Genomic DNA, 21,051 nt, shown 5'->3' with positions numbered 1-21,051 from the left:
AGAACAGTTCTGTGACTTAAACAATGGGAAAAGGCTCTTTAGATCTTAAGCTTTCACTTTCTGTGACACAAATCAGTTCCCTGTTTTATCTATTCAGTAAACTCAGTATTCTTTATGTCAAATTAGCCTGGAGTATAGCCTCTGTATATTAGGAGAATAACTAAGAAGAAAACAGCCTTTCCTCGTTGTATCAGTCTAAGTCGCTGGTCTGCAAGAACATTACAATAGCCTATAATCAGGATAGAAAATTCCTGGCCTATATGTCATCTTCACCTCCTTCCTTCTCTTTTGTCCTCTGAGCCAATCTGCCAACAAGATTCTCCTATGTAAGATTGCCACCTTTGCCCTGCTCTCACTCCAGCCTTGGCCCTCACCTGGATCACTACTCAACCTCCTATTAATTTTCTGTAGTCAGATCTACCCCATTCTCATTTCCAGGCTTTGTTCCCAGATGAGGAAGAAGAACTATAAATGGATAAAACCAAGCCTCTGCTATATGGATATTCTTTCCATAGGCAATTAGAATTAAATTTGATTTACATATATGACTGAAGTGATATGGAGCTAGATAATTGAGTTGTTTTATCATTGATTAGGCTTTATTCCCTTTAAGATTTTGATAAAGATGGCAATAAAGTTCAGCAAATGCTAAAGTCTGGCCCATAAAAAAAGGTGTGTGAGCTCAAGTAGTGTCACTGGGAAAGGAAAAGGAGGCAGAGCATGTTGTAGCAATTACACTCTTCAAATAACATACATCCACAGTTGAGTAGGTGGAACTTGTTAATGTAAGAAAACTTAGAGGAAATTCATATAGTTTGTAATGGGCACAAAATATTGAAATAAAGATAAGTAAGGATATCCTGAAACACAGTACACACAGAAATACATGCTCACATGTACAAATTATTTTTCAGTTTAGTTCCTTATATCTTCCTCTCCTGACTCCCCAGCAACACATGGATTACAGGGCTCTAGTGGATCCAGCTATAGAATTTTGTGCTCTTGAGAAAATATATGGCTAGCAAGACAGCATTCCTGTTTTCTCCTACTTGGTCTATGCATCCATGAACAGTGACAACTTTAGAAGAAAACAAGCGCCTGATACTGTTACCAGACAGGGTCTAGGCGTGGAGTGGGTCTGCTTTGGGCCAGCCAGTAGTGTGTGGGCTCTTGACTCGGTGCAGGAAAGATTTCACAATATGAGTCCAGGTGATTTTGAGAATATGTTTATTAAAGCTGGGACAGTGCAGCAAAGGGAGCGCTATGGTAGAAGAAGCAACAGGAGAGAGCCTAGGCAGGACTGCTTTGGCTCACTGAGAAATAGAAGTCGCAGTAAAATAGGTGAACCAAGGTGGGGCTGCGGTTAGCTCACTGTAAAGTCAGAGAAAAGGGGGCCTTGGAGACAGGTTCAGGGGATTAGCCTGGGATGAGCTGCCATTGCCCGTTGCCCTCCTGGTTGCAAGTCCTGCGGGGACCCTTAGAGTTTAGGAGAAAGACAGCAGGGATAAAGGCATGGCTGTGCACTAGTGAGAGTGCATAGTAGGTCCTTTGTCTTGAGGCTTTTTATCTTTGGCAGGTGGGACTCCTTGGGGAAGTCTCAGGGGAAGGTCTGAACAGAATATTCATTAGCTTTCCACGTGTGTCCTTGAATATGTTGATTTGTCAAAATGTTCCTATAGAGGGGTCAGGGTTATTTTCTGGTTGCTTTTATTGTTAAAGAATGTCATCGAAGAGGGACTGAGGCTGGTCTGTCTTGGGACAGTCTGGAATGTGTAAACAGTTTGCTCCTAAGTGTCCTTGGTTAGGGAAGATAAAACCTTGTGATTCATTAGCTGGCTGTAAATTGCTCAAATTGCTTGGCCTTGCTTAATTGTCTCCGTTCCCCTTATTCCACTTGTCAAGGAATTTCCCAGCTTCTTACTATCCCCCCACAATACTAATGATCATAACAGCAAATGATACAGGAGACATTCACAGACTTGATTCTAGACCTAACCTTAACTGATATATGGTGGTTCTCATCACCTCCACACACACCCTCATGCATCCAAGATAGTCCAGTGCAGCTGCATCACAGGGTCTAACATGGTCATCTGTCCAGGAGACTTCACAGCAACAAGTGGCTGGAGGCCGTAAGAGTCTGGGCACCACAGTCTTTTGGGGCTGAGTCTCTATGAAGAAGGCCCGGCCATTGTCAGGCTTAGCTGGAAACTCATTCACTTAGAGGGAGAAGATGAGGTGGGACTTGTCGGAACTGGGGCAGAGGTTGCTGGGAAGCTACTTTCCTCTCACTGAAGCGTCTTATGCGGCATTCAAGTGGATGTCCCCACAGGGAGTTTCTCTTGGTTTTTCTGGAGTGATACTTTTAATAATACGCTGTTGGGAAGGAAATATGATGTTACAAACATTCCTGTAACTTAACAGTCCTGAAAAAATTTTTTTCAACATTAATATTAAAACAGAGTTTGAATGGCATTTAACGGCATTTAATAGTAAATTGGAATAGTCTCTTTGACTTTCCTTAAGAAAGGAATTTCCAATTTATTCATTCTCAAGTAGGAATTAAAATTGAATATTCAGGAACTGTAAGCATCTGTAAACTAATTTTGAAAGTCATTATATCACTAATGGGAGAAAATGATAAGCCTTTGATAGAACCTCTGTGGGCTTATAACATGCCTTTGACAACCTGGGAAAATGCATCTTTTTTTTTTTTTTTTCCTGGAAGGAGGAGGTTTCCTGTGGCCACGTGGGGCTTGGGGAAAAGAGTGAGTGCTGGATCCTGGCCTTCTGCCAGGTGGTAATCTAAGCAATGGGTCGCTGTTGGACGCTTACTTGTGAGGAACCAGTATCAGTGTGTAAGTCACCAGGGAGGCGCTTCTGTCAATGACCCAATCAAGCTGATTTTCCAACCTTGAGACTTGCAGGCTGCAGGTGCATGGGATACCCTCCAAATTATAGGTGAGCAAGTTGGTGGCTCACTCCACAAACTCCAACCTTGTGTATGGCTAGGGCCCAAACGAGTTAAACAATTTGCCTTTCTCTTAGTCATTTTTTTTTTTTTTTACCCATACCAAAATTTCATATGAAGCCTCCCTCCCTCATAGATAAAATGTTACAGACCATCGAGTATGGTATTCATGATGAATTATAGTCCCTTGGTGTTCTTGGCAAAAACACACACACATGGCAAGCTTTATCCCTCTCAGAGACCAAACGTGCAGCATGGTAAGGCTTTTGCGAAGTCCCACAATGAAGAAACCTATTTAGCTTGCCTTAATCTAGCATTTGCCAAAACTTTTGAAACTAAATCTTTTCCCCAAGCATAAGGCCTATTGATATCCTATGGAACTACTGCTCCTTAAAATACATTAACATTTGGCAAATGTTAATCCAGTCAAATGAGCACATTTTAAAGATGAAGAAACTCAGGCTCAGAGAAGGTGCATAACTTGCTATAGCTGATTAGGTTTTGTCCCTCCCACCCCTCCTTGGCTGGCTGTATCATGATACTTACTGATAACCCACCATTCCCTCTCTGGTGACCTATGGCAATTTGCCTTGATCTATTACTAATAGCCCTACAATCAGCCTCACCTTTATTATTAATGGATCTGAGCTCTGTTAATTATATACCTTTGGGTGGCATTTCCTTATGACCAATGGGAGGGATTTGCAAGAAAGATGACAAATATTCGAGGTGCAGTCTGTGACCAAAGGATACTGACATTTATTAACCTGAGTTCCTACCCCTGACCTTGGCGTCTGGGTTTGAGTCAATAGAACCAGTGGACCGTCATGACTGCCATAAAGGACAACCTGAAGATATAAATGTAGTGACTCTAGGTAGGTCTGAGTATGTATTTCAAGCAACACCAGAGCCCAAAGCCCTTTGGGAGGAATGAGGTGGTGATAGGACGGGTTTGGATGCAGGAATTTAGTAATTCCTTGCAGAGTTCTGTTCATCTAGAATTCAGTTTCCTGTTTGTAAAAATAAATGAACTCAGTTCTCAAGAAGAGCTGATGTTTAATTGCCTCATGTTCTCTTGCTTCATGTTTCTTTTAAAATGTTTTAGGAAGATGAGTGTATTGGTCTCTAAGAGCCCACGGACCATCCCATCTCAGTTCTCAGTTCATTATAGAGTACCATCCCTCCTCGCTTTCCACAAGTACCACTCTTCCCCTTGGAGCTATCCCCTGCGAAAGCATCCACCCTCAGACTTCTAGGTGACCTAGACTACTAACTTTAGCAACACAGGATGAAAAATGGCAACTCATCTTTCCCTAACCTCTAGCACCAATGTCTACACTTAGCAAACCCTTAAAGGCAAACTGAGGACACAAGAGAAACTGCACCTAGAGTGAAAGGGCCTTCACCCAGGAATCAGAAGGCCTGGATTCTGAGCCTCCCTGTACGGTGTGTCCTTGGACAAGTCACTGAAATAAGGAAATTTTGAGCAGCATTATTCTCAGCCTCCATACCTTTGTCTCCTAATAATACCTGCCCACAAGGTATTTTGATGACAAAATGGGATAATCTACATGAAGATGCCCTGGAAAAAGACACAATCTTATACAAATTGTCATGTTCTGTTATTAAAAATTTTATAGCCCATTATTAATTAAAGAAACAAACTTTGTTATAATGGCAACTTTTTTTTTTTAACTCTAGTGGCTTAAGCTAAAACTATGATGTTATTGCAACATCCTTATTTAGTGATGGTTTTCAAAATAGCCCTTGTTACATTGCTGTTAGAAAAAAATGACCGTGGACATTTCCCACCATGATCTCCACTTAAATCAAAATGTGTGTATTGCCCCAGACACCACAAATTTGATGTCCACGCCAATGGCAAGCAGGAGGCAAAGTAGTTATCCAGTAAGTTTAGGACGCTACTCACACCCCGCGCTGCGCACTATGGTGCTCTTGAGTTTCCAGCTCGCTCCTTTGCTGTTGTATTTGAGGTTTATGGGGAATGCCTGTCAGTGGCAGCCATCAGAGGTCTGCGTGGTGTATGTAGGGGACTTACCTCCTGTGAATAGAGCATAACATGCGAACCCTTTTCTCCTCAGTTACCAGTCTGAACACATACACATGCACAAGCACACACACGCACATGCACACACACACGCATGCACACACCTCCATCAGTGTCCCTGGAGTGATGATCAGCCAGTAAATCATATATATGGGGATGCAGATGAAAGACGAGGTTCCAATGCAGTAACCCAGGATGATACTCCAGTGAGGATAAGTATACTGGAAAAGTCGTAGCTGTGGTGGGCTCATCAAAAAACTGCAAATGACACACTAAAACAGAAATTCCAAGAAACATTAAAAATAACATCTGTGCAGCCAGAGACAGTTCTGGTACTACGAACACCAAGTGTAAATCTAAGATACTTTCGGGAAATTCCCCAAATATGATATATCTTAGATTGAACTCTCATATAAAAAATTCACTGATTTCTGTGCCTAATTTTCTGTGAAAATAAAACAGCCAGGTGCTTATCTTGATTCCCCCCTACCCCCACCTCAACCTCCACCGTGGGGATGCCAAGGCCTCAGAATGTTATTTAAGGGAATTACAGCTCCCCATTCAGGGCAAAGGGGAAGGGACTGGCATCCGTCAGAAGTGGTTTGGGCTCCTCGAATCAGACGGTGGAGCAATAAGCTGGGCGGCCCCTCCACGGCCCCTGCCAGGCTTTGGGCTTCCTATTCCTCTTTGCTTTGCTTTCATTTCCTCCTGCACTCCCCGGCCGTGATTGCTTTTGGTCAGATGGACGGTACCTATGTCCAGGGCTGATAATAAGGCTCTTAAGACCCGAAGAGGACTTGGACTCCTGGGTCTGTGTTCCTCCTCTCCCCTGTTCGTGACTCTCTGCTTTCTGCCTTAAGCCTGGGATTTCAACAAGGCTGGCTGTGCCTTGAGGCGTCTCAACAATGAATGACTGCCTGCCATCAGCCCTCATAATGAAAGGAGTAATGGAGGGAAAACGCTGCTTAATACACTCTTTACTTGAAAATTCTGTGAAAATTTTAACCAAGAAAAACTCCATGTCATGCTTCCAACATTCAGGCTCTGAGTTTTCTTATTTCAGTTTGGTTTTTAGGGAAACCGGTGGCATAAATATCAGTTTTTACCTAGTATCCACTATGCTAACATCATTATTGCTCTAGATTTAATTTAATTATTTTATAGTCATAAAGAAGACAATAATGTAAATTATTTGTGTGGTTGCCCGGCTGGTTTGGCTTAGTGGTTGAGCATCAACCTATGAACCAGGAGGTCACGGTTTGATTCCCTGTCAGGTCACGTGCCTGGGTTTCGGGCTCGATCCCCAGTAGGGGGCATTCAGGAAGCAGCTAATCCATGATTCTCCTCATTGATGTTTCTATGTCTCTCTCCCTTCCTCTCTGAAACATATATATTTTAAAAAATGGACACAATATTACCAGAACCCTTCCCAGGGCCTCAGGATAAACCCTTCCCTGGCCTTGAACAGCTCTTACTTGTCATGTAACTTTGGATCCTTTACTTACCGTCTCTAAGCCTCATTTTCCTTCAATGTACAACAGGGTATTAGAACTGTACTACTTCATGGAATTATTGTGAGGATTAAAAGGGCAATGGGTGTATAAGTTTTGCACTAAGGCCTGGTCCTTAATGTTCAATAAATGTTATTTATCATCATTGCTGAACAGGGGAGTGAAGCAATAAGGTGACTGAGGCCCAGATGACTCTGTGTCAGAAGAGGGGCTACCATAGGGGTCACAGCGACTGGGAGGGGACACAGGAGGGGCTTCTGAAGTGTTGGCCCTGTTTCTGTTTCTTGGTATGGTCTTGGCTACAAAAGTGTGCTCAGCCGAAACCGGTTTGGCTCAGTGGATAGAGCGTCAGCCTGCGGACTGAAAGGTCCCAGGTTTGATTCCGGTCAGGGGCATGTACCTGGGTTGTGGGCACATCCCCGGTAGGAGATGTGCAGGAGGCAGCTGATGGATGTTTCTCTCTCATCGATGTTTCTCTCTATCTCTCTCCCTTCCTCTCTGTAAAAAATCAATAAAATATATTTTTTAAAAAAAGTGTGCTCAATTTATAAAATTTCATTGAGATGTACACTTAGGATTTGCACCCTTTTCTGTATATATATTACACTTCAATACAATTTATTTTTTATGTGTTTACACGGACCTTTCTCCAGGGCCAGAAGGAGGAGGAAAATGACAACTCACCAGGAGAAACAGAGGGCTGATGGCCACCCAGCAGATCCTCCAAAACCACCCAGGGCTGAAGCCCAGCATTGCCTTCACATCGCTGCAGAACTGAGTGATGCCTACAGTCACCCGAAAGAGAGAGAGATTGATCGACAGGAAGAGGACATGGACTGTCTGATCCCTTGATTCTCAGAGAAGAAGCAGCTCTGAAATGTCTCATGGGAGGGGCTCAGGGCACCAATCTGGTCTGAAAGTGGGACAGGGGGACTTGTCACAGAACTTCACTTCATAGCAAGCAACACAGAGTGGGAGAGTAGGTGGACATTCGGGGAGAAACCGAAAGCCCCCTCTTGGTGCCCACACTGCCTTCCTAAGATCTCAGCATATATTTTATTTTATTGTTACTGTACAAAAGAAAGTTAAATTTTGCCTAGGAATGATGAGCCTGCTCAACAGAGACTGACTTGGACCATGTTAACCATGCAGTGGAAACTTCCAAGAGAAAATGTTAACCACACTATGGTCCATTCACGTGCCAGGTCACAATCAAGGCTCCTCTATAAAGGAAGCTGCATGGAAGTAGAAGTGAGACTCTGACTGGTGAGAAATTGAGAAGGGGAAGGGAGGTAGCTCTGTGTTTACTTCCCTGAGAGCACCCAGCAATAGCTCGGGCAGATCTACAGTGATGCACACACTTTGTTGTCTGAACTGCTGAGATGGGGAGGACTTCTTTTTAAAAAACTGAACTCACATGCAACTCAAAATATGGGGACCCCTTCCTCATATTAGGCAGAATGACGAACAGGCTAATGCTGATTTACTATCATAGAAACTAAGAAAATGAATACATTTCAGAATGAAGTAATCACTCCTTGATTTTAAAGATAAAGACAGGCATCTCTGAACCTGCTGTCTTTATTCACTTCAATTGCCAGTGCCCTCCCCACCCCACCCAGAGGCTCTTGGGACTCCTGCCAATGGACCTGTGTCAGCTCACTATCTCTGTTCCTGTTGGTTTCATCTTTATCAGATTCCATCCCAGGACCAAGAGAGTTGTGTGTGTTTTTTTGTTTAGTTTTTTTTAGGGCAGATAATCCAAACAGGAACATTCTTGCCTCTTCCCTAGAAACGAAGCTCCTAAACTCTGCCTCAGGGCTTGGAGGGAGCTCGTACTTGCGAAATTCAAATTGAGGACCACTCTGTACAACAGTCCACTCTGCAAGTGCATTCGCTGTGCGCTAGTTCCTCGTGTTGTGTCCAGCTCTTAGAGCCAGCCAGGATCTTAAGCATCCACAGTGGGTGAACTATTAGGAAACCGCTTTAGCCTGTCTCCACTGGATAGACATTTACACTCAGAAAGAAAAAATGTCCTCCCAAGGGTCTGAGCAACCTGCTGTAGAGAGTGCTGAGGAGATGGTGACCTGTTTTGGAAGAAGGTGCTTAGCCGAGCTTATCTTACAGGCCCACCAGGAGGTGGCACCTTGCACACTGCCCTACCCTTTAGTGAAATCAGCCCTTCTCTCTTCTGGGGGCTTCGGGCTGATGTAGAAAGGACAGTGGCTGGTGGAAGGAAGCATCTTACCATAGAACCAAAACACAGCAATGGCTTCTAACAGGGCCACGGCGAGCACCGCGGGCCCCGTGGCGTACTCCTCCAGCAGCTTCACCACGTAGGCCCCGCCCTGGAAAGGAGATCGGGACCCTGGTTAGGGGCCTTCTGAGGCATTGCCTCCGCTTTCCCATAGGGGCCAAAAGAAGCTTCTTAACTAAGGATAATTCTGGAAAATGCCCACCTTGAACCTAATGTATCTCTCGGACTGGCCTTCTCGGGCTGGGCCAGATTTCGCCCCCTCAGACACCTCTTCGTCCCTAGGGAGCACTCTCTTCTTGTCTCCTCTCCCCACTAAGTTCTGAGGGACTAACTCAAAAGGGCCTTGATCAACTTTCTTCAATTTACCAAACACCTACTATGTACTTGACTTTGGAGAATCCCGGTCCCTAAAGACTGAATCTGGGAGAGTCCACAATACCAGACCCACTGAGCACCTTGGCCACACTTCTGCCTTCTGCCCTAACTCACAAACCCCTTGGGTCCTGCTCAGGATGTCACCATCCACCGAAGCTCCACAGACTTTGGAGTCATGGCTTGAAGATGCATATCTGCAAAATCTGCGTTGAGTCAGGACACAAGCCCGGGATCCTGTGGGTACTATCTAATGCCCGTTGTACAGTATTTGCTTCATCTACAACAAACAAACAAACAAACCCTGGAGCGGGTCTCACTTCTTCACCATTATGAATTCTCTGGAGGAGACAAGGTGACATTACAAACATGGGACACCAGCCTCCAGATGTTCTGCATATGAAGACATGAGGGCATTATTGCCATGAAAGCAGCTCTAAGGACTGGAAATAAACCGGAAAAGCAAATCTTAGTTTTTCTCAACATATCCTGCCAACCCTGAAATCTAATTGGATTTTCTGTAAAATGTGAAGAGCCTCCGGATAACTAGCACAGATTCTACAAACAGGCGCCACCAGAACCATCTTTTCTTTTTATCCTTGATGGCAAGCTTTTTATAAGCAGTCACAACCTTTTATAAGCCCTTCTTTTAGCCCCAAAGCCAGGGCACCATGTGGGATGGAAGGAAAGGAGCGGCTTCATGTAGTGTTCTGTTGCCTCTGGGGAGGCTGACTCAAAGCTGAGGGTCGTGGTACTCACAAAGGTCAGGGTGGCCAGGGACCCAAAGAAGCAGATAATGACCACACCAAGCACAAACAACTCCCGGCGCTTGGACCAGATGTGGGGAAACTCATCCAGCACACCGGTGACCACCGCCTCCAAGCCTGCAAACTGAGACACACACAGATGGTCACAGGGAGGCTTTGGGACAAATCCGTTACCTTCTAGGACAGCAAACCGGAGGGAGAGATTAAGACTGCCGAGTGACCGGCCAAGCTGGTCATGACCAGTTCCCCCTATTCGCCAGCCCTCCTTGGAAGTATATTTTTTCTGTCTACACTCTCACTTAGAACCCATCGCAAAGGACATGAAGGAAAGAAAATATAACATATGGACAGGACTTTTTATGTGAGGTCTCTTGGGGAGCCTTTAGTTGCACCAGAAAAGCCAGCTCAAAGCCAAGTGCAGAGCATCAAACTGAACGTTGGGTGGCAGGGCACTGAGACACAGAGGGACCTTGCCTTGGCCATCTGGTCAAGCTGCTGCCATCTGGTCAAGGGACAGTGGACAGTAATAACAGTTTACATATGCTGAGCCCTTGGCCTGTGCTTGTGTACATACACACAGTCACCCCATTAATGACTCTCTAGGATACTGGAGGATAAGCACAGTTGATGAGGATTGAACAATGGGCTGCGGAAGCCCCTGGGGTGGGGGGGAGGGGGTGTGGGGGGTGGGGGGACGGGGGACAGGCCAGGATGGAAGGGAATGGGTACAACTTCCTCCTTCCCCTCCCCTTCCTCCCCCCCCCCACACCCCCCCCCCCCCCGTTCTGCCTCCCCAGAGCCAGATTTCCCTCCCCATTCACTCACTGTGCTATCCAAGCCCAGTGTGATTAACATCAAGAAGAAGATGATGGCAAAGAATGTGGACGCCGGCATGTTGGCGATGGCTTCTGCGTATGCGATGAAGAGGAGAGTGGGGCCTGAGACAGAGGGGAGGGAGGAGAAGCCCACAGTGTAGTCAAGGCCCCAGTACTGGGTACAAGGGAGCCGCCCCATTCCCACCATGGCCTGGAAAGGGTTGAGCTCCCCGAGGCATTAAATTTCTCTAAAATCTTTGAAAATTTTAAAAGAAACATTTAGAAATCACTCAAAAGTTAGATACTGAAAAGATCCAACGAGCAGCAAAGCAATTCATCGGGAGTAAGGGACCTAAACAGAACAAAGGTCCTACCCGCATCCTTGGCCACCTCGGACACATCTTCCTTCCTCATCTCAGCCATATATCCAAGCACCGTGAAAATGACAAACCCCGAGAGCAAGCTGGTCATGCAGTTCACCACACTGGTCACCAGGGCGTCTCTGGAGCAGAAAACCCAAGGGGCTGAGGCATTTCCAAGTCAGGAGTCTGAGGAGCATCTGTCTCCAGCTGTGGCAAGGGTGAGCCGGCTGCGCTCACAGGGACTTCAAGCCTGTGCTGGTGTTCCCTCCCCCACTCCCAGCGCCCGGCCTCCCAGGCTGCTGGGATCAGCTTCGAAGCACAAGCTGCCACGGTTGGCACACATGGCAGGGAGGACCGCAGCTTAGGGGTGGGTTTCAAATACAGTCCTGTTGTGAACCAGCACAGCGTCCACCCCTCGGTTTCAAACACGCTGCTCTGAAGTGGGGCCTGGGCTGGAGTGGGAGCCAGTAGGGGACCTTGGCCTCACATTTGTTAAGTCCTCAGATTTAGACTTTTGACACTATGTGCAAATGAGGTTACAAGGCTGCCACGGTGATGTCCTGACACTTTTAACAGAAGAGCTCATCATCGGACTTCTGGCTGGTGTCCTAACGCAAGGCCATATCTCTTGGGTTGTATGTAAATTCATTTTAAAAAACACACACACACAAAAAACAAGTTCTGTAATTATCTTATGAATAGCATAATTTGATTGCTGCACCTTGCCATCTGTGATAGAACATTAAAACAAAGCCCACTCTAAAGATGATGAGTGATATTTAAATCATAATTGGTGCAATGCTCTCTGTTTTGTCAACATTTCTGAAATAAGATTTGCCACAAAAATTATGGCATTTTGTGTTGGTCAACATGGTTCAATCATTCTTTTGTGTATATATATAGGATGTCCCAAAAGATGTATACACATACATTGTTAATAGCTCAATTAATGTTTTTTTTCTTTTCAGATTTAACCTATTGGAATTAATAATTATTCAAAGTATGTATACATTTTTTTTTGGGGGGGGGTACATCCTATATCCATAAACAAATTATCACATTGTAATTGTGTTGTTAAATACAATAAGTCAAATATAAACATTTAGTGTCTGTTATAATTTTTATAAACCTGCTTTAGAATTTCTGAATTAATGTTTTTAGTATACAGAGACTCTCACAAAGTGGAAGTGGCCTGGGGCCTCTCTCAACCCCTGAGTGGCCCGGATGAGGCTCTGGCCATGGGTAAATTGGTCAGGGACCTGTGGCATCTCTGAGGGTCAGAGTGTCAACATGGCCTGAGCCCAGCCAGGATGGAGGCCATCGGTTCCTCCCAACCGGCTGACTTATATTCATCCCACTTTTCAGCTTTGCTTGGAGGGCCTGTGATACTCACTGATAACAGTTGTTGTTGAACTTGTTGTAGCTAGCAAAAGCCAGTAGGACCCCAAAGCCAGGACCAAGAGAGAAGAAGATCTGAGAGGCAGCAGCTACCCACACCTGGAACACAGCAGAGGTAAGGTAAGGGCTGAGACCTGGGCCAACACGGGGTGCCAGCAGGGCCAGCGCCCTCGTGGCTGTGTGCAGACACAAAGAAGCAGCTCTCAAGGCTCGTTCCAGGGATGGCCACATCTCAGATGCAAACAAATGCGATTTCTCTTCTTATCGCGTAGGCATAAACCAATCCAGGGCCCTCGGCTGTACTTTTCATGCTCGTATTTCTGATTGAAAGCATCATTGCAAACTTGCCATTGAACCCAAATTTTACTTGTTGCTACTATCCTATTTGGAGGACTAGCTTCACTTGGTAAAATGACAGATAGGTGCACACCATTTTCCTCATCATCTTACCTCTGTCTCCAGGAGTTTCTGCCAGTTTGGTTTCAAGTAGAAGAGAACACCCCTCCAGGCTCCAGGGAGGGTGGCCCCCCTCACCAGCAGGACCACAAGGACGATGTAAGGGAAGGTGGCTGTCACCCACACCACCTGTGAGGAAGGAGACACAGGTTATCCCCACATGGCTGTTGGTGTCTTTTATTCTTAAAAACCCCTAAGAAAGTCTCCCTTTCTTTTCCTTTTTTCCTGTAATTTTAGGAGGCAGGGTGGTGTGGCAGAAAGATCACAGCGCTTGGAATCAGCCAGGGATCTGATCCACCGCTTGCTGGTACTTACTACCTCCAAATGCACTCCCCACCTGTAAGTGGGTGAAGTATGTAGCAGGAAACGATCAATAGCCAGTGTGTATAAAGCACTGGACATGGTCCACGAGGGGTTTCAATAAGTTATTGCCACTATTATTAATGGTGACATTAACAGGGGGCTAAAGAAATTTTTTAGAAATCATGTAATCATTCTTGGGATTGGCCCATTTCTAGAACTTCCTAACAGATTTGGTGAAGAGAGATTGAGCATCATGGGCTATGTCTGGTGTAGAAGGAAATGTCCCTCTGTCTATGGCTGTCTGAGCTACCGAGTTCTGAATTTGAGAGCCTCTGGGCCGCTTGGCAGGCCTGGATCAGCAGTCAGTCTCCTCACCTTGCCAGATGTTTTGACGCCTTTCCAGATGCTAAAGTAGATAACAGTGAAGATCAGCATGATGCAGAGGACAAGCTGCCAGCTGATGCTGCCCAGGTCCTGCAGTCCCGTAGACCGGTGGATCTGCAGGATGTGGCGCCTGGAGTGAAAGAGACAGAAAGGCCCAGGAGATGGTTCGAACAGTGACCTGAGCGCACAGCTGGTGACACCTGCAGGAGGTGCCAAGAGAAGGAATGGACACGGCACTGCGAGCACCAGGTGGTCAGTAAGCCTCAGTAAGAGCTGGGATGGGCTCTGCCCGTCCTGAAGGAGAGACCAACACATTCAGCCGACCAACCCCGGGGAACACACTAAGCCCCAAGGCAGCCTTCAGGTCTCTCCTTGCCTGGCTCGGGCCTGACCAACCAGGAGACGTGACCAGCATGACTGGCTTCAGGGCCATGAGGATTTGTATGTGTGGGTAGAAGGCCCCTCCCCCACCCCAATTGAGCACTCTCTTTGGGCTGCCATTGCCAAAAGCCAGCGTTAAAGAATATTCCCTACTCCAGGTATCTTCTTCCAAAGGGTAGATCCCACTTAGGAAGGGAACACATGAGACTAGACACTATGTGACTATGTTCAGACTATTGAAGTGGGCAGAGGCTTGGCTTCCCTGACACCGGCTGGGAGGAGGGGCCAGGAAGAAGGGAGGTTGGAGCAGGGGAGGAATTTTGGAATGAGACAGTAGGGATCATCCTGGGATGTCAGAGCTGCCTGGCATGGCACATCGGAAAGGACCAGATGGCACAGAGAGCCAGGTTACGGAGCACTCAACGTAGAGTCCCCCAACTCCAGATCCAGCCTGGGCCAAACCCCAGGGGTGTGGCCCGCCCTCAACAAACCGCCCCCTCACTTATGGGCACTTACTTGTAAAATTCCTCCGCAGGGGACGTGGAGTGGGGTGTCCAGGGGATGTTGTCCTCTGAGAAGTAGGTGGTGCAGTTGGCAGTGTTCCAGGAGTTCTTGCAGTTGGTCCAGGGCAGCTCGGCGGTGAAGGAGGAGATGAGGTAGTAGAGTGCCCAGGCCATGATGGTGTTGTAGTAGAAGGCGGTGTAAAGGGCAATGATGCAGGTGGTGTAACCAATCCCTGGGAGAGAGGGTGAGGGAGGCCAAGTGTGAAAGGCAGCCAAACAGTGAAAGACGGAACAGGGCATTGGAGGGCACTGCAATGGGGGAGGGGAAGGGGGGCTGCCACTCCGGGAGGCGGTGGAAAAGCGACAATGTGGTAAAATGATTTACATGGATTTGCAAGGTCACATGCTTCAGAAATTGTGTGTGTGTGCTCTTAATGCTTTTAAGGTTTTCTATTCAGTTTACTTTGGATGGTCACTTATTCTGTTTTCCTTTAATAGTCTCCTACCACCTGAGCAGTCAAAACTTAATTATTGTGCTCAAGTTATCTCCCAGCGTTACCGAAGGCCTAATTTCAGAAGGTCCCCAGCTCCCGCCCAATGATGGAAATCACCACTTCTTGGACAACCCACCCACTCAAGCCTTTGGTTACCTTTGAAAATCGGGCAGATTTTCCTCCATACTGAAATGCACCCGTTTCGGTGGTACTGGCCCAGCGCAAGCTCCATGTAGAAGAGTGGGATCCCCCCAAAAATGGCCATGATGGTGTAGGGGATAAGGAACGCCCCTGAGGCAGATGAAAGACAATTTTACTCCCTGCCCTCATCTGTCCCAGGAAGGCCCAACTGATCCGCACGCCAGGGTCCACACCGGGAACCCCAGAGCCACCTGATGCCCAGCATCATGGACCATGGCCCTTATGCTGAGTGACCCCCACACTGTGCTCCGCTGGTCTTGGTGCTTTGCCAGTAGCAGCAGACATAGCTGCACAGCGCAAGTGAGGTTTTGGCGGAGGCAGAGAGCAAACGGAAAGAAAGCTGGGCTTGGGAGTCAACAGAACAGCCACTGGGACAAGTTAGTTCCACTTCTAACTGCCTGGAGGTCCTGGGGCCACATCTCCTCTGTGAGTATTGGCTCCCCTATCAAATGACTGGGTTGAGGAGAGAGCTGAGGTTCCCAAACCCAGCCAGCCATCATACTCACTGGTGGGCTTAAAAACATACATCTACCCAGACTTCCTGAAGCAGGAGCTCCAGGTATGGGTCTCACAAAAAATATTTAAGCTCCCTAGGATTTCTGATGCAACCAGTCCATGGATCGGCGTTTGGGAACCTTGGATCAGATCTCCGTGACAAACAGCTGCAATAATCTACGAGTCACTGAATTAGAACTTTGTTCACTATTGATTATCGATAGCGAGCTATTTTCTCTAATTCCACTGAGCCAGAACACTCCCTCCTGAGCCACTTTGGCGGATGTGGCCGAACAGGGTAGTTTGTCACAGGCTGAGAAAGGCCGGAGCTGCCGCATGTCTGGCGATGCTGGTCTCTCATGGCTGAGGCAGAATGTGGAAATGCCAAGTTAAGGCTGCTCGCTCGCCTGCAGCCTGAGTTTTAGCCCAAAGGATGGATGAGCTGTGATTTCCCCTGACAACTTACCCTCCCATTAAGTGCTTTGAACCTAGAAGCCTGAAGTCGGTGTCGCTCAGAAAGGCCCCACCTAATTTACAATCTGGGGAAATCTGGATTGAGAATAAGAACCATGTTGTGTTCTCTTGGTGGCATTTGTCCAAAGGGTTTTTGCTCGCCTGACTTCACCGTAGGGAATGAGTGTAGCACTGGTGACCCAGCACCTTAAGTAACACTCAGGCTAAAGGTGAGTCCTCCCGAGCTGGAGATAACGTTCTGCTCCTCCCAGGCAGGGCGTGCTGGGCTCCCCTCCCCTCAACAGGAACTGCTTTTGCAGCTGCATGGACCATGGCCCTTAAAAGCAGCAAAGACAGGCAGTTCTGTGTTAAGCAATGGACACAAATGAATTACCCCGCCCTCCCACCTCCCCTCTCTGCGCCCCCCCAACCCCTGCAACCTCATTTTAGCTGTCCTCCCAAATCTGTTGCCAGAGCTCCTGTCAAAATAAATATCAACTGATTTGACTCCCATCTCTCGTCCTTTTCCTATTCTGATGGCAAGTCCAATGTCAGTCCCATACCTACTCACTCCCCTCTTTGGGGCTCCCATATCCATGCCTACTATTTTTTCCCCCATGCCTACTATTTTTCATAATCTACAAGTTCACTGCTCTGAAGGTGTTAGGGGTAGAAGGAGGAACAAGAAATAGTCGCTGGCCTCAAAAACCTAACCCTTTTGTTGGAGACACGAGACACATCCATGCATGGCTTGGGATTGGTATGAATGTCATGCTTGCCTGGGTTCAGCTCTGGATCATGCCCAGGCTGTGACTTATGACTCTGGACCTGAGCTGACACCCTTCTCTGGTCTCACACAGGTCCAAAGGCCCAGGAGGGTCTGGACCCTAGAGCTACCACCCATTTGTTCCTGCCACAGGTCTCCCCTCTCTGGACTCCTCTGAGCAGAATCTGCCAGCAGGAGTGAAGGAGCTCAGCATAGTGAAACTGGTGACCCCCACATCTCATTGGGTGGAAGTGGAGCTTGGATAATGCAGGGAGGAGAAGGGATCACTAATGTTGGGGAATGATGCTGAAGATCTGCTGAGGTCAGGTTTGGGAGATTTCACCCAGCTTCACAGCTCAGAGAGCCTGAGACATGCAGACTTAGTCTGGAGATTTATCTTTTTGATAAGTTTCTATGTCTAAGCAATCATGTTCCCAGACCCATATTGGTTAAGCAAGACAGAAAAGATTGCTCGTGGCCCATGATACTGACCCCCTCCATTCTGGTAGCATATGTAGGGAAAGCGCCAGACGTTGCCCAGGTCCACGGCGTAGCCAATGACCGACAGGAGGAAGTCCATCTTCTTGCCCCAGGTCTCTCGTTCCTCTTGGTGAACCTCAGCCACTAGGGCGGTGGTGGCAGCTGGGATGGAGTGCTGAGTGTCATCTCCTGCACTGGGGCTCAGAACCACTGAGTACCCATTAGAGATCTGGCCGGACTCCTTATCCCCAGGGGTGAGGACACCCTTCTGTAGAATTCCATTTTCTTGACAGTCTTCTCCATCCTTGCACAGTGTTGGCTGCTCCTGGGAATTTAAAGATGTGATCTCCATCCTGTTGGCTAATGGATGATGCTGATGCCCATTTGCCAAGAACCTGAACTGAATTCTTGGTGCACGATCTATGTCAATGGGATTGAGAGCTCTGCTGGAAAGGCACACAGAGAAAGGAGAATAGAATTAAGCATTTTACTTGGCTTTAGTATTAACTCATCATACATCTTAACCTACACTAGTTAATGGAATTGCAAGTGCATCTGTTAAATGTGAGACATCCTATTTGCTACGAGAGTCAATAAAATCAACTACACTCGTCAACCTATACAAGATATCAAACCACAATGAAGTACCCAGGTTGCAGGTTTGATTCCCAGTCAGCATGCATGTGGAGGCAGACGGTCGATGTTTCTCTCTCTCCCTTTCCCTTCTTCACTCTCTAATATCAATAAAAAACATATTTTTTTAAAAGATTTTTAAAAAACAAACAAACAAAAAACCCACAGCAAATCACCCAGGTCCTTCCCAGGCTCTATTTGAGAACAGAGTATTGACTTTACTTGGGACTGGAATCTCACGCTGGAGTTTACCAGTAACGCAGAAGAATGTAAGAAGAGGGCTCGCTTCATCAAAGCTCCCCGGAGTACTCACTTGGTCCTGGATGTTGTGCTGGGAAAAGAATAACAAATAAAGAGGCAGTTTTGGCCTGCAAGCAGATAAGGACAGTCCTTTCATTTCAGCTGGACACTCAAAGGATATTTTATGGGAACTACAGGTGTTTACATGAAGAGGAAAATAGTAAAGGACAGAGGTGAAAAGGCCGCCCTTTATGAGGCACCCGCAGCTCCTGAGCTTTGGACTTTTTCACTCTCCCTGTCGCTCAGCTCTTAAAAACCTTTGGGCAACTCCTAGCTGGCTTCTGGCTGTGTCCGGTCCATCTATGCTTCTCCTTTCTATGTTCCCTAAGGTCCTACCGGGCCTTACACAGCACTGCTGCTCGCCATTCATTCTTCTTGCCACTCCCAGCAACTCCTGTGGCTAACCCACTTGTTATTCTGCAATATGGGCAGCGGGGGCACCTCTGATTCACCCCAGAAGATCCAGAGAAAGTAGGTTGGCAGCTACAGATGCCGGTATGGCTGGTACCTCTGTCCCCACACACCGTGGTGGAGAGGGCTGGGCCAGGTCCCCTGAGCCTTCACATCACTGTCGTGTGTCAGGGTGTAGGAAAGTCAGCTCAGCTCGCTCTCCTCTGGGTTGAGGTCTGAGACGTCAAACATGGGGTAGGAATTCGAGCCCTTTTGGACTTTAAACCTATAACCTGTTATAAAATAGTAAGCAACCAAAACCTTCCAGCTAATTTCATTTCTTCTGGGCCTGAACCTTTCCAACTCTGGAAACAGTGTGGGAGTTGAAACATGTTTCTGCTTAGCTCAGATCACATACCTTTCTAGGAAAAGACATCTAGGGATGACTGCCACCCCTATTCAAACTGCAAAGATTTATCCTAACTTTGCAAATCCAACAGTTGGAGGATGGCTAGGAATTGGTAGCTAATAAAAATGATAGTGTATGTGGCCTACATATTGGGGACTTTTAGTGAACATAACTATCACACATGGGAATGTAAAGACAAAACATAATGAGTGAAAAATTAGAACACAATGTAGTAGATTAGAACACTGATGACTATATACACAAATATCATGGCAAGAATTAGACATGAACCCCAGAGACACAAGTAATTGGAGTTTTAAGTTTGTTGAGTTCTTTTTTTCTGTACAGCAGAAAATAAAAATTCTAAAGGGATTGATTGTTGCCAAAAATATTATAGCAACAAAAGGGAAACCAGTTCTATGGAGGTAGAGGGTGTATGTACGTAAGGGGTGGGGTAGGTGTACTGGTTTCTACCTTATCTGGCTGTTTGGTCCCCACCCCTGACCTTATCCTGGGCTCAAGGACACAAATACCACTCATAGAAGAATATAAATTTCTGACAAAGAGCAATCTAAATAAAACCCCCATTCTTATCATGTTCACACTGCTGTCCAGCCTCTTCCTGTTCCCTGGGACTTCAACTAAACTGATGAACTTTTGAAATAACTACACATTCTCTCATCCACCATAAATAACTATGAGGCTAAGAAAGTTCTCTCTCTCTCTCTCTCTCTCTCTCTCTCTCTCTCAGAGAGAGAGAAAAGGTGGAATGTCAACATATTTAAGTATACAGCTAAATTCAACCTGAACTTGTTAATCTCTGGCTGCATTGCTCGAAGAAGGCCTCTGTACTCCCCTCCATTCTATATCAACAACATGCTTTCCACATTAAACACTGAAGAACTGGAAGATCAGATGGCAGAAGTAAGGAGCTTTACAACATGCAACCAGATAGTACCCCATGACGGAACCCGCCCATGACTGAGGCCCTCCTAGCCTGATCTTTCTTTCTCCACCTTCAAAACTTTACTCAAAATATACTTCTTCTTATCTTTAGAACTGAAACATTCCTCTCATTTAAAATAAACTTTAAAGAGTATCACCCAACCTTTCTCCAGCATGTCCACCCTGGTCAATGGGAATGAAACTTCATCTCTTTCTGAGAATACATTGGAAGGGGGAAAACATTTACTGGTAGCCATACTAGTGACTCATCCCCTTCCTGCTGCAGGAGTCAAATGATTTGTTCTAGATTTCATGGTCTTCCTCCTTTGGAGCACTCTTCAGGGAAGTTGAAAAATGTATGTGTTGGTGGACTTTTCGAGGGCCATGTGTCTTCAGGGTCTTCAGGGCCTCAGCCCCCAAGGCATTTATCTGATCTTTTCTCTCTCTCTTTTTATAAAATATGTTTTTATTGATTTCAGAGAGGAAGGGTGAAGGCGAGAGATAGAAACATCAATGATGAGAGAGAATCATTGATTGGCTGCCTCCTGCACACCCCACACTGGGGATGGAGCCCACAACCTGAGCATGTGCCCTGACCACTAATCGAATCGTGACCTCCTGGTTCATAAGTTGATACTCAACCACTGAATCACGCCTCTGGGCTATCTGATCTTGATTTCTTAGCAACTGTCATGAGCAGCTCCTACAAGAACACACACTACTCTCTATTTTTGTTCAGAACATTACATTGTTTCCTGAAATATCCCAGCAGTTAAAACAGTGATCAACAGGCTGAAATGGCCCAAGTCATAAGGAAACATGTTAAGAGCGTCCCTCAGCCGACTCAGATGTTGGTCTTCCCAGAGGTTGGTCTCTTCATCCAGCTCTGCTTTCTGAGGTTCTCCTATTGTGCTCCCACCCCTGACCATAGGAACTC

The 21,051-nt window shown here is 46.5% G+C and overlaps 1 protein-coding gene across 1 annotated transcript; it reads right to left on the bottom strand.

The window, feature by feature from the left end:
- Positions 1 to 1,210: 1,210 nt before the first annotated feature.
- LOC139021861 (sodium-dependent serotonin transporter-like) lies at positions 1,211 to 18,959 on the bottom strand. Its single transcript, XM_070432602.1, has 15 exons — positions 18,879 to 18,959; positions 18,384 to 18,401; positions 17,450 to 17,883; positions 15,199 to 15,333; positions 14,562 to 14,781; positions 13,656 to 13,794; positions 12,972 to 13,106; positions 12,517 to 12,620; positions 11,136 to 11,263; positions 10,772 to 10,884; positions 9,939 to 10,070; positions 8,799 to 8,898; positions 7,235 to 7,335; positions 5,144 to 5,311; positions 1,211 to 2,376 (listed from the first exon to the last, which is right to left on the bottom strand). The coding sequence occupies exons 3-15, from the start codon at positions 17,787 to 17,789 to the stop codon at positions 2,302 to 2,304; spliced, it is 1,890 nt and encodes a 629-aa protein (XP_070288703.1). The 5' UTR covers positions 17,790 to 17,883; positions 18,384 to 18,401; positions 18,879 to 18,959; the 3' UTR covers positions 1,211 to 2,301.
- Between the last annotated feature and the right edge of the window lie 2,092 nt (positions 18,960 to 21,051).

Source organism: Myotis yumanensis, unplaced genomic scaffold, assembly GCF_028538775.1.
Source record: "Myotis yumanensis isolate MYYU_CA2020_CCGP unplaced genomic scaffold, mMyoYum1.0.hap1 SCAF_13, whole genome shotgun sequence".
Lineage (NCBI taxonomy): Eukaryota > Metazoa > Chordata > Mammalia > Chiroptera > Vespertilionidae > Myotis > Myotis yumanensis.
The sequence above is the reverse complement of the archived record's forward strand: the minus strand, read 5'-3'. Positions and strand labels throughout refer to the sequence as shown.